At 31.0% G+C, this 13,099-nt stretch overlaps 1 protein-coding gene across 2 annotated transcripts; it reads left to right on the top strand.

Annotated features, from left to right (window-relative positions):
• Positions 1-2,154: 2,154 nt before the first annotated feature.
• LOC25493442 (uncharacterized) lies at positions 2,155-6,021 on the top strand. Of its 2 annotated transcripts, none has more exons than XM_024783110.2 (4): positions 2,155-2,307; positions 2,390-2,438; positions 5,431-5,605; positions 5,744-6,021. In XM_024783110.2, exons 3-4 carry the CDS (start codon positions 5,435-5,437, stop codon positions 5,813-5,815), a joined length of 243 nt encoding a protein of 80 aa, XP_024638878.1. In that variant the 5' UTR covers positions 2,155-2,307; positions 2,390-2,438; positions 5,431-5,434; the 3' UTR covers positions 5,816-6,021. The 2 variants fall into 2 exon arrangements, with proteins under 2 accessions (XP_024638878.1, XP_013457391.1); XM_013601937.3 differs by having other exon boundaries at positions 2,156-2,307; positions 5,425-5,605.
• Positions 6,022-13,099: the final 7,078 nt, after the last annotated feature.

The following is a 13,099-nucleotide window of genomic DNA, read 5'->3' as shown; positions in this document are numbered from 1 at the left end:
TTGTTTTTAAGAAAAAAATAATATAAATTTTTAAGTTTGGAAGGCATTTTGCACATAAGTGCAAAACTTCAGGGGGATATTTGCAAAACATCATGTTCACTAACAGAAAAATTTGACGGAGGGGGTAAATTGACTAAAGTTGTGAAATTTCAGGGGATAATTGAAGTTTTGTTAATTTCAGAGGGGTAATTGATAAAACTTACAATTTCGGGAAATTGACTATTTACTCAAGTATTAATAGTGCATATGTTCACTTTCAACAACAAAAGAATTTATGCCCAAACCCGCTGTCAATACAACTTAATTTGAAACCTGTGATTCTATCACAAATTTTTTATTTCAAATAAGCACATGTTGATCTATGTTCATCAAAGTCCTCATCGTTGTTTGCAAACATCTAAATGTATTAGCGCACATTGGTTGCAATAATTAGAAGCAGATAATGGGTGATGTTTTTTATAACAGGTAATGTTGAAAAATGTCCTTATGCTTACCTGAAAACATGTCCGATTATCGGTGGTTGGTTCTTTAAACATTTAGTTGAAGATAAACAAACATCATATTTTAAGTTTTTCCAGTACGTTCTACAAGATAACATTGTCATGACAATTGCTACCGAGTAGGTTGTTTTGGAATTTTTTTTACTAATGTTTTGAACAAGTTGGATCCAAACTTAATTTGCTCCATGCCAGAATAAAATTGCATCGAAGAAAAAGTAATATTACTTTGTTGGATTGGATCCAAACTAATGTTTTTTCAGGTGCTACTAGGTTTTCCTTTCATGCAACAAATATCCCTTTATTTATATTCATAAATATTAACCATAATATATATTGTATTAATGCAATTTTATTTTATGATTTCGTACAACCTCTCCTTTATCCTTTTAACTATTTGTTTATCCAAATTCATTCCTCCAATTAGTCAATAGCTCCACTCTCTAAATTGTTTTAAGTTTTGACATAATAAGAATGTCTTTATAAGCATTCACAATAATAATGACGGATAAACGAGAATGTCTCAATATCATATTCAATTATATTTCACTTTGAACATTTCAACCATGATCTAGTGTAATGTTACGATTAAGGGTGTGCATAATAACCAGTATGAGGTTGAAGCCCATGACCATATCCAGATTCACTTTAAATATATTTGGATTTTTTATAAATGGTTACCAACCAATCCATTTTGAACGGATTGGATATCCAAACCAATTAAAATTCGAATCCGGATTTTAACTGATCATATTTTTAGATTTGACAATTTTCTTTCTCTCTTCCAATTACGCATGTGTTAAAGGTAGCATGACTTACATCACGTTGGTTGAATTGTAATTTTCCTTCTCTTCTTCTTTTTCTTCCTTCAACAATAGGAATTGATAGTTCTAAACTTAAAGGCCAGCACTTAACTTAAAATTAAAACATTCCACACGATGAATCAAATATATTCATATAATTATTAGCTATTAAAGCATATCAAGTGTCGAAATATCAAAGCTGATTACTACATCCGTCTCTAATTATAAGATCCTTTTGAGAATTTTTTTGTCCCTTTTTATAAGATCACTTTGCTATTTCCAACTACATTAATTATTCCTTTATATACATGCCCCTATTAATTATATATCTTTTTCTTCAATCAACAATAAATAACATGTTGAAAACATAAATCATCTCTCTCTTAAAGGATAAAATTGTAAAAACAACATTAATTACAAATATATTTAATACAAATATCCAATATCTTAATTCCCGTTATTTTTTTAAAAGGGCCCTATAATTAGAATGGAGGTAGTATTTTTTTCTTTCCACAAATAACCAAGCAACTTTGGAGAGGGGCATCATTCTCTATCCGTATCAATGTTATCTCATAAAACGTGTGCCAATCGAATTAAATAATTGGATAATGAAACCTGTTCCTCTTCACATCACATGATCAACACATGTAATCATACAAATGTATATATACCAAAATTCATCGATTCACTGTCCCTACATAACATGCATTGGAATTGAATTTTTAAAAAAATGGTATATAAGAAAGAAGAGAAGAGATTCCGATTGTTGAAGAAAGAAGAAGAAGAGAAGGAAACTTGCAGTAAAAAACCAGCGTGAGTTAATTTTGTGACTAAAATCACGCAAGGGTAATTTTGTCTTTTTAGTTGGGAGCGAGCAATTTCTGTTTGGTAAAGAGCAGAATTCTAATTCCAAATGTGACTAAACCCAAATTCTGCATCACTCGGCAGCCACTCTCTTTCTCAACGCTCTCACTATCTCGATTTCTCTCTCCGTATGATTTCTCCAGGTTCATGATTCTTCTTCTTCATTTTATTTGCTCTATTTTTCGTTGAAATTGTTTCATTCATTTTCAATTTTGTTGTTATTAGGTTAACAAAGCTTGCTTGAAATCTTCCAGATTAACGAAACTCTTTGCAGGTTTGTGATTTTCTGTTTCTAATATATATTCTTTGGTTATTTTTATGCAACGATGAAGATTTGTGTGTTTAAAGAAGCTGTTTTTATTCTTCCCCTTAAAATGAGCATATTAGATTTTGTATAAATCACCCTTTTGATCACTGTTTTCAATTTTGTAATCAAAATTTGATTTTGCTTATGTTTTGTCATCTGGGTTGTTTTCTAATTCTTATTATCAATGTTGTGTTTCTTTTTATTTTTTGTTGTTATTCTCTTTTGTCGATTTCTTGAAATTGTTGTTGCATTTTGTTGTATTTGTTAGATTTGAAACCACTCACCCTTTTCATCTTAGTTTTCAAATTTGTATTCAAAATCTGATTTTTCTTATGTTATGTCAAAGTAGCTGCCTGAAATATATTATTACAGTTGCTGGTGTTAATTAGCAGAGGTGTAGAATTCTTTGTGTTATTTAGAAAGAACTGTTTGAAAAGAGTTGTAATCATTGATCAATCTTATGGAATAAATTGACTTTTTTCTCTTTCATTATTGAATTTTCTATTAAGAATTGTTATTATTACATATAAGAAAAATGCTACAATACTCGGTTTAAATGGAACAAAGATGTTACTTGTCCCTGATTATTATTTTCTCAATATAATTTCATGAAGAAAGCAACCTTAGTAAGAGGCTCCATTGTCTTGAATGGTTTTTGTGTTGTTCATAACAAAAACTAATTTAATAACAATTACTTTAAGGTTGTCAACCTCGTAACTTATATATTTTTTTATTAAAATTTTCTACTATCTTACAAGATTTCTTTCTGTAAAAGATTACTTTAGGATTTTTCTACTATCCTAAAAGTAACTAATTCAATACCAATTACTTTAAGGCTGTCAACCTCATCACCTATATATTTTTATTAGTTTAGGATTTCTTTCTGTAAAAGCTTAGTTTAGGATTTTGAATATTTTAGGAAAAGTGAGGAAGGATATGATGGATGAATAACATATTACTTATCCTCTCAAAAAAAAAACATGTTACTTATATTTAGCCTTCTGTTGATCTAATCACGTTATGATACTAATAGCAACAACTGTTGATTGTGGAGTATATAGACAATGCTGAAGTATCAGCTTACATTCAAGTTTTCTACCACTTCATTAACAGCTCCCAAAATAGCTAGTATGATTTCTCAAATAAGCTTATATACCATTGTAATTGAAATAGAAATTTAGCTTAGGTATCAGCTTATAGTCCTCAACTGTTTCCCTTTCTTCAAGCAATTAACATTGATGTCTAGTTATGAAATAGTGGATAAGTTTTGGTTGAGTTTTTTACTTGTTGATGATAATATGAACTTCTGTTAAGTGGGTGTTGGAATTCATCTTAATTAGTGGATAAGTCTGTCTTTGGCATTTTAAAAGTACCCCGACGAGGCTGTTTGGAATGTTTCCATCATAGAAGAAGTCTGGTGGTTTTATTTAAGTTGTCTTTGTACTAATATGACTTAGCAGAAGAAAAGTACACTCACCAACTCTTCATCTAGGCTGGTAGTAACATACTAACATACATATTTTTTAAGTGTTGAATCTGTGTAACATGACAGGAAAACCTTCCTTCGTGTCATTCCTTAATCAAATCATGGTTGCTGCCATACTTACATGATGCACATGTTTTGGTTGCTGCTAAACTTTGTAAATTGCTGCTATCCTTACATGGGAGTTTGTTTTTATACTCTTTATTTCATCTCTAATCATTTTCAAGCAGCACAGTTTTGTTGTATACAAGAAAAAGGTGGATGCGTTTAGTTTTGTGTCTTGCTTTTTTGAGGACATGGAAAACTAGAACATCTTTTGCTTTTATCATCACTTCAATTTTGGAGACTTTTTGTTCTGGCTAAATTAGGATTCTATTTTGAAAAACTACACTTTAATTTTGTGTGATGATTTATAGAAACCTTCATCCATTTCTTTGAGGTTCAGAATATCTTGTTCATATTCTTGTTCTCATTCAACCAATAATTACTTCAACAGACAGTGATGGATTATAGTAGGAATAGGTGTGTGAAATTGATGTATTACTACATAACAGGAATTTTTTTGATTAATATGGGTTATTTGGGGTCAGGTTTCATCAAAGGCTGTTGTTGATTCATTTGACTATTGACAAACTTGGTGGAGAAATTAATCTGAGACGATTGATTTAGCTGTGTTTTTTTGGATGATTGTAACTATTATTGGTGTACAATGATTGGATTGATTTTGCTGTGACTTGAAAGATTAGTTTTAAAATCGGTTTGATTATTTTTGAAGTAGATGTATGTTATTGAATGAAATTTAGTATTTGCAAAAAAAATAATGGAAGTTTTTTTGGAAACTGGTTTAAAACCGGATTTTGAATAAAAAACTGGTTTCAAACCGGTTTGAATAAAAAAAAACTGGTTTTTACGACAAACCGGTTTCGAACCGGTTCCAAACCTGTTCTGAACCATATCCGAACTGGTTGTACTTAAAAACCGGTTTTTAGAGAAGTGGTTTCAGGAACCAAACCAAAACCAAATGGTTTTGGTTTGGTTTTTAGCTTTGCACACCCCTAGTTACGATTAGGATTGAGTAAGGAACACTTACTACCTGTCCTTCGTAGACCCCTTGGTATTCGATTCACGATCTTTTAAAATTTGGTTCCAAATACTGTGTGCATAGTGTGATTCCCAACTTGGCACATGTACATGTTTATGAACCCTAGATGAGGAAGGGAATAGATTTAAAGTACTATAGTTTGTCAACATCATGAAATTATGCTCTTCAGTTAGGTGAATATTTTTTGGTGATTCCATGTGCATTGGCATTAGATTTTTGTTAATGTTGGCTGTTTGCCATTTTTTCTGGAGATATAATAACGACTATTTTTCTTAATTAAAACTTTTAATTCTGGGTTTTATTACATGTTAATTATATGCAAATGCCAAATCAAATAACAGTTTTCATTTTTCTGGTTGGATTTCAAGTTGTAGGATAATGGGGCGGAAAGCTGGCGGGCTTTTTATCAACTCTAAGAGATTCAGTTCACTTCATAAACCTTGCATGAAGGAAATGATCATGTTTATGAACTGTATGGCTACAAGCCATAGCGATGTTGAAGCATGTGCTAAGCAGAAGGAAATATTAAATACATGTATAGAATCTCAGGTAATATAGATCTTAGTTTATTGATAGGTGACATCTTTTGTTGCCCTTCCTCTTCTCATTGTTCCCTGTTTTAGTTATCAGGTTACATGACATGAAAACTAGGCAGTACATTAAAACACTTCAAATTTGTTTTTTCAGAGTAAAAAGAACAGAAAGTCTTGGGGGAGTATCAATTATCAACTGCAGAGGCTTAGCCGTGGAAGGAAGTAGTTTGATGTTTTCCGATATTAATCATTTTCAAAATTCAAGATTGTGTTATCTGGAAAGCTTGTATTTCTATATTTAAACATTTATTTAATTAAGTTGAAAGAGTTGGTAGAATTATATTGAAGAATACCAAGGGAATATTTCTTGTATCAGTTGAATCTTTAACAAGCTACAAATAATTTATGAATTATGATACCATCATCTTGTCATATTTGTTCTGCCCTTTTCATATCATACATTCTTTTATATTCGACAAAGATGATAGTTCCATTGTTGATAAACGATGGTGTGCCGTTGAGTGATGTTTGCAAGATGAGAAACACATACTTTCACAGTCAATGAAGGTAATGGATTTACTGGTCTATAGTGACATGCTGATGACCAATGCTGACCAGAACTTCAAGCAGATTTGGGAAGGTTGGACAAAACAGTACTTATTATTTTTTTGTTTGAAGGATTGCATGAACAACCTACTTTCAAAAGAATGAGCTTCGTATGCAAAGTTTTCTACTTCCAGTCACTGGTTAGGCTCAACCAGTTACAGTCATATTTTCCTTGCTCGTTTATTTGCAACACTGAGTTTTGAACGTGTTGCGTGGAAGAATTGGTTTTACCCAACCATTTGCATGTTATTGTCCTCTAATCAACAATCATTATATGCAAGATGTTTGTATATTCACCTCAAATGCAGATGTACATCTTTCTATTCTCGATTCAACTACGATGAAGATACATGTATTTTCCTCTCCCTCTCGAGCACTAGCTTTCCACGTAGAAATGTAATGGCGTTGGGGCATCAATTTCATAAAAATAAGTAATAAACAATAATAGATTTTGTCAAAACGAAAGTAATAAACAATTATAGATAAAAGTTTTTAAAAGAGCTTACTCTAAAAAAAAATGATATAGCCTAGCTTTAACACTGCTATGCAAAGAATTGTGGGTGTCACTTCGGTGACAAAGAATTGTGTGTTCATGATAACAAAAGTTGGGTCTAATAGAAGAGATTAGACTTCCACCACGTGACGATTTCTCAAATACGATACTTTCGATAGAGAAAATTAATAATGAAAAGAAAAAGAATGAGTGTTTGTGGGAGATAATATGGATTTGGATCTTCTCCTTCCCCTTATTCTCTCCTTCTCCCTCATTCACCAAGTAATATTTATTTCTCTTTAAATTTTAGAGAGAAGATCATGAATGAGAAAAAAAAAATGATACATTTAAATATCATGTAATAATATTCTATAAAACATGAAATTAAACAACTCAATTGTAAAATTGTAACCTCATACTTTTACGATTTAACATACACATTATCCTCGTTTGTTCCAAATGAACCTCGTTTGTTCCAAATGAAGTCCTCTATGAAAGTGGTGTTAAGCTCATTTTATTTTGTCAAATAGATCAGTGGCTAGAAGTTCATTTTTTTTTTTTAAATAAATAAGTGGAATGTCCAGAGTTCGAACCCCGACCACTAATGTCTCAGTCAATTGAGTTAAGTTCACAGAGACATACTCATTTTTCTTTATTATAAAAAGTTTAGATGAGTTGGATCACAAAGATCATTAAGAATATCAAAAGTTTATTGATTATCTTTCATGTCTGAAGCAGGAGTTGAATCGATCAACTTCTTATCGACCGAACCAACTATGTTGGCATTAAGGTAAAATATTAATGACATGCTAGGTTTTAAGGTACTACTCTATTAATGTAATGAGTAGGTTTATTTGGTTTCATCAAGGTAGTAGAGTGGGCTTGTGGAGAAACACTAGAGAATCACTTTTCACTTTTTGTCAGCTCAATGGTTCCTATGGTAGCAATTCTATTCTGCTGTGTAGACATGTAGTAATAAACTCTATAGCTTTGGATTTCTCCACTTGCAGTCCAGACTCCAAACTTTTATTGCACTTTAGTTCTGTAAATGCTTTTTTTAATAGAGCCCTATGTACATAGTACATCGTTTGATGCTGCAAAACTGCAAAACATGGCCAATTGGCTTTAGCTAATTATGGTAAAATACCTGAGTAGTATTGTTTTTTAATTTGCCCAACCGTGACTATAATTCAACAGAACATGTAAATTTTGAAAGTATTTGGTTTATAGTACATGATTATTTTGTCTTATGTTCACTTCTATTATCGACTTATTTCTTTGGGTGCTTAAGTGCTGTTATTCTCGACTTAATTTTGGTGTAACACTTCTTTTCAGTGCCATTTCGTTGGTGTGAGTGGTAAACTTGTCATTTATGTGATTAACAAGTAGTAAGAGACATTTGAATCATCCTCTCCAAAAAAAAAGGGAAATTTGAATAATGAGTCGTATAAGAATGGTTGGTTTGTCTGAAAATATTGTGTAACTAAAAGTTGGAGAAACCTTTATCGTTACTAAAATAAAATTTTAAATGGATTAAAAAATATATTTAAGTATTTAACCCTTTATTATATTTCATAGGAACTTAAAAAATCATTTGTATCGAATCTCAAGGACGATGTGTTACAATTGCATATATACTACGTGTTTGGATGAGCGGTGAGATTGAAAAATTACAATTAATCATCCTAATTTTGTCAATCTTTTCTTTCATTCAAACATGCTTGAAATCTCTCGATATTTTTTTCGTTGAAAAAAATCTCATTAATCTGGCAACAAAGGACGGGAAAAAAACCATTAAAATGCTTGAATTTTTTTTAGATACGTTCAACTCAAGGTATCTGTGCTACAACATGGAATAGATTGTCAACTCACCATCATACGATGTTACTTGGAATAGATTAGTACAACTTAAGGTATCTTTGCTATAGTAATGTGCCTTTGGATGACATAATTCCGACAAAGATAATTTGACCAAACAAGGGTTACCACAAATAATTTGATTTTTTGAGATATCTATGCATGGACGAGTGTGGGTGGATATCATACGATTGGTTGGGAGTCTTATATTCCTCTATCAAATAATCAATTTAAAGGCTTATTATTTCATGAAAAAAATGTTGCGAGAAAATTCCATGTCATATGGCTTGCATGTATTTGAATTTCTTAGACACCAATGCTATTTGTCGCGAATAATGTTTCGAGAAAACACATGGGTCAAGGGTGATAATCAGCCAATCAAAATTATTTGCTAGCAATTCTTGATGGAATATTTTGTTTTACTTAGCATTACTGTTTCTTGGGAATCAAGGAATAATAAGATTTTTCAGCAAGAAGAAAGTAACCTGTACAATATTCTTTATATGGTGAAATATACTCTCGATCCTTCTTCATTGCTAATTTCTTTTTTTTTCTTTTTCTTGAAGGGTTCGTTGCTAATTTCTTGGTACTTAAGAGAGAGCGGTGCATTTCCCATTTAGTTTTTTTTTTGACGTCCTATTATCAATATATGTACCTTGTAAAAGTGGTTATGTTAGAAAATTTGATCAAATTAGCCCCATATTTTATTCATTCCTTTGAATTTCTTGAGATTCATCCAAAAAGATTCAACATAGTCTCCGGTTATAGATGTTAATTAGTCGGGTTTGGCTTGAGTGACTTTAAAGCCGAGAAAGTTATAGTAATTTTAGTGTATTTTATGAAACAAAATCTGAATCTTAAAGTTATAGATGAAAAATTACCATAACTTTAGTGTATTTTATAGATGTATTTTATTGTATAGAAGAGAGATAGAAACAAAATTACCATTTATAGATGGTATTTTATAGATGTATTTTATTACCATAACTTTTTCATCTTAAAAGTTATCAAATCTCAATATAATCTAATTAGTCCATCTCTTTTTTTATTTATAATTAATTAAGAAAATCTGAGAAAAGAAAGGTTTTATTTTGACTTCCTCGATATAAAATAAAAAGGGAGAGATGATATATGGGGATTGCTTGGGAATGAAAACAATATACTAAAAATGTATAGTTACACTTTTTCTAAATAAGGAGATTTCTTGAAGGAAGACAGAGATATCCAAAGCTGAGTAATCCTACTTTTTCCAAAAATTGAAGGAGTGTTGAATGGTGAGACAAATGATAAATGAGAAGGATTGACATGAACAAGACAGCGTGATAGAAGAAGGCAGTGCAGTGCAGGTCCAGGGGGGGGAACGTTGGGGGGCTATTCTGACTGAGATTTGTTTCCCTTAACAAAACCAAACAAAAGCCAATAAGGTAAGAGAAAGAGAATATTATGACTCATACAAAGAAGAAAGGAATAGTCAGAATTAACAAGTATTATTTTCTTTACTTAGATAGATAGATTGAATAGAATATAGAATAGACTGAAATGAATGAACAACTAGTGCATGACTAATGATCAAACTAGCTTTGCTATTGCTATTGCTATTGCTATTGCTTCTGAATCTGATCCATCCTGATCCTCAAAAGCAAAGTATAGTATAGTAGCCCCATCAAGAGCTTTTGGTAGTACTTCACGCCTCTTGCTGTGCAAAGAAACTTATCAGTTCGATGGATGGGATTGGACATATCTATGATCTGACAAACTGTTTCTATCATTCTTATATTTTTGTGATCAACTTGGTTTATATATTGTTCTTGTTAACGAATCACTCTTTAAGGATTCTAAGTTAAAAATTGATCATTGAAAAAGTTTAATATTTCAATTTTTAATATATTGAATATCGTTTTTGTAAAAAAAATTCATTTAAAGTATTTAAAGAATGCATTTAGTACACTCATTAACATCCTCTACCTATTTTAAAATATCAAAATACAATCTTAAGCCATTTCATGTTATGTATCTCTCTTTTTTGGTAGCTATCTCTATCTTATATTTTCATATGTTTAATTTGTAGTAGCAAAGATTGTTATATTTGAGGCGTGTCAGACATTAAGTTAGGTGATATCAAAATTTTATATCCAAAAAATAACTTTTTATTTTATTTTTATTTTTGACAAAAACACTCCTCTATTCACCATATTTATGCGGTGAAAAGAACATGATATAAACTTTTGCATCAAAAGCATGTATTCCAATAACTCATTTGTTATTATAATATATCTAACATTTAGTTGATTCATAATTGATATCACTCAAATATGAATATAATATTTGTTGTAGCATGACTCAAAATTTGATGGATGGAGAATATTGTTGCTAAAAATATAAAAGATTTGTTTCAAATATATTTATGGACAATAAATATATTTTTGTATTGTATGAAGGACGATTTGATGCAAATATATTTTGAAAGGGAAATATTATATTTTTGATGCAAATATTCTTTCACTAAAGGAGAAAAAAAGAAATGTATCTTCAATGTGATATTCGTTCCAAGAAAACTAGGGTTTGTATAGAGTTTGCTCTTGGCAACAAACATTAGGGTTGGGGTTGATTCATATTGGGAAACACTATTAGGATTGAGTCTCTTGATCACGGGAAGAGATTGAGACTTTGGGTAGAATTAGAAGGGAGACTTATTCTTGTAACCCATTGATATCTCTTTTGTAAAGTTACTCATCATTATAGTGGAACAGAGGGCTGCTCTCTCCCCAAGATTAGGTCAGTTTTGGACCGAACTGGGTAAACAAATTTCGTGTGTTCTCTCTTTCTTTTCTCTCGCTGTTTTCTAATTTTGCCTTGTGTTTATAACTTCCATACACTTTGTTTGGTTGCTAGATTATTCCTTGCTCCACATATCAAATATTTTATTGGTGTGATTTTTTTATCGAATTCACAACAATATTTATAAACAATCGCTTTCCTAAATTCATAGACTTTTTTATCGAGCGGAGAAAATAAATCCATAAAAGATACGTTTATTAGGAGAGGATAAAACTACGAGAGTTTACACATATTTTTTATTTTTTTAAAAATACCCCACAAAAGTAACACCTCAGACCGTGTTAAACTTGGAGAAGATTTATAATTAAATTTGTTGGCGTGTTGAAAAAATACATATTGTAGAAATTTCACATTATCTTAGAATTATAAAGAGTGAGACCAAGACTCTTGTTAGAGTTCGGGGAAGTGTCGATAGCAACAACAAACCAATACTTCAGGAGTATGAGACAAGAAGACATCACATCTCTATCTAAAATCTTAACATATTAGGTATATGTTGCACTTCTCTTATCCATCCAATATTTTTTTAGGCGACGTGAGACAAACAAATCACATTTGAACCCAATAATCTCACCCTAAGTGTGAGTTTCTACCTCCTACACTCATCATGATCCATTTCTGCTTTGCCACTAAGTCGAATCAAAGGTTACAATATCACTTGTTAGGAAGTCTCAAGGAGTGTTGAGAACAACAAATCAATGTATTGGAACTACAAGAGATATCACATTTTCACCTAAAACTTTTGAGACATTAAATATATAATCATCTCATTTTACACATTCAACTTTTTTCTCATGAGACTAAAGAGTCTCACTTGAACTAAACAATCAAATTATATGAATTGTAGATTTAATCATATGTACAACCTTAAATGTACAAACTTAGCGGGTAAGTATAGCGAACACATCAAGTAACAATAGTATAGCCTTTTTAATAAGTGTAATCTAGAGGTAACATTGGTTCTATTCAAGATTTTATGCGCTTTGGCCTATGTGTAGCCATTTTTGCTGCTAGAGTTGTCATCCATATCATATATAGAATGAACTGTAGTGGTACTTCCTGTTTATGGCTTTTTTGTCGCTTTGTGGGAAATGGATTTCACATTTCACCAATGGTGTCATTAATAAATGAGCAATGATATTTGAACAATTATTTGTTAACAACTTCAATGACAATCTCCTTTCTCTCTTCTTATTGATCATAAACAATGGAGAGAAAAAAAAAAAAAAAAGAGAGAGAAAGAATATAATATAAGTACGAGAGAGAAAATTGTATAAAAATTGTTAAAAAATAGTTGTATAAATATCATTTCTTTCGGCAAATAAACCGACTAACTATTTTTACCTTTTTAAAAATAAATAAATCTGACTCCAATATCAGAAAAACTTTCAATATAATCATCTCTCATCAAGCTAAACAATAATAGCCCCAGTTTTATTTTTTTGACGAAGCTAAAATCAACATGATAAGAAAATCTTAGCACAAAAAATACCAAAAAAAAGTTACAAATTACATAGGTCAAGTCAACTGATCCACCACTAACAACAAAAACATAGCAAAGCCAACACCAGAGGCTAGATTAAAACCAAAACTCCAAGATAATTAACATCCACCAAACAATAAAACACTCAAACGAGAAACAACACTAATCCCTAAACAACGTAAGGGACAAGATCACTACCAATTGAGTTCATAATTGAAAGCTTTCACCTAATA

The sequence above is a fragment of the Medicago truncatula genome, chromosome 4 (assembly GCF_003473485.1).
Source record: "Medicago truncatula cultivar Jemalong A17 chromosome 4, MtrunA17r5.0-ANR, whole genome shotgun sequence".
Taxonomy (NCBI): Eukaryota; Viridiplantae; Streptophyta; class Magnoliopsida; order Fabales; family Fabaceae; genus Medicago; species Medicago truncatula.
The sequence above is the reverse complement of the archived record's forward strand: the minus strand, read 5'-3'. Positions and strand labels throughout refer to the sequence as shown.

Coding starts and splice junctions, on each gene's coding strand:
- LOC25493442 (XM_024783110.2), top strand. CDS start 5,435: ATGGGGCGGAAAGCTGGCGGGCTTTTTATCAACTCTAAGAGATTCAGT. Junction 5,606..5,743: donor ATACATGTATAGAATCTCAG/GTAATATAGATC, acceptor TTGTTTTTTCAG/AGTAAAAAGAACAGAAAGTC.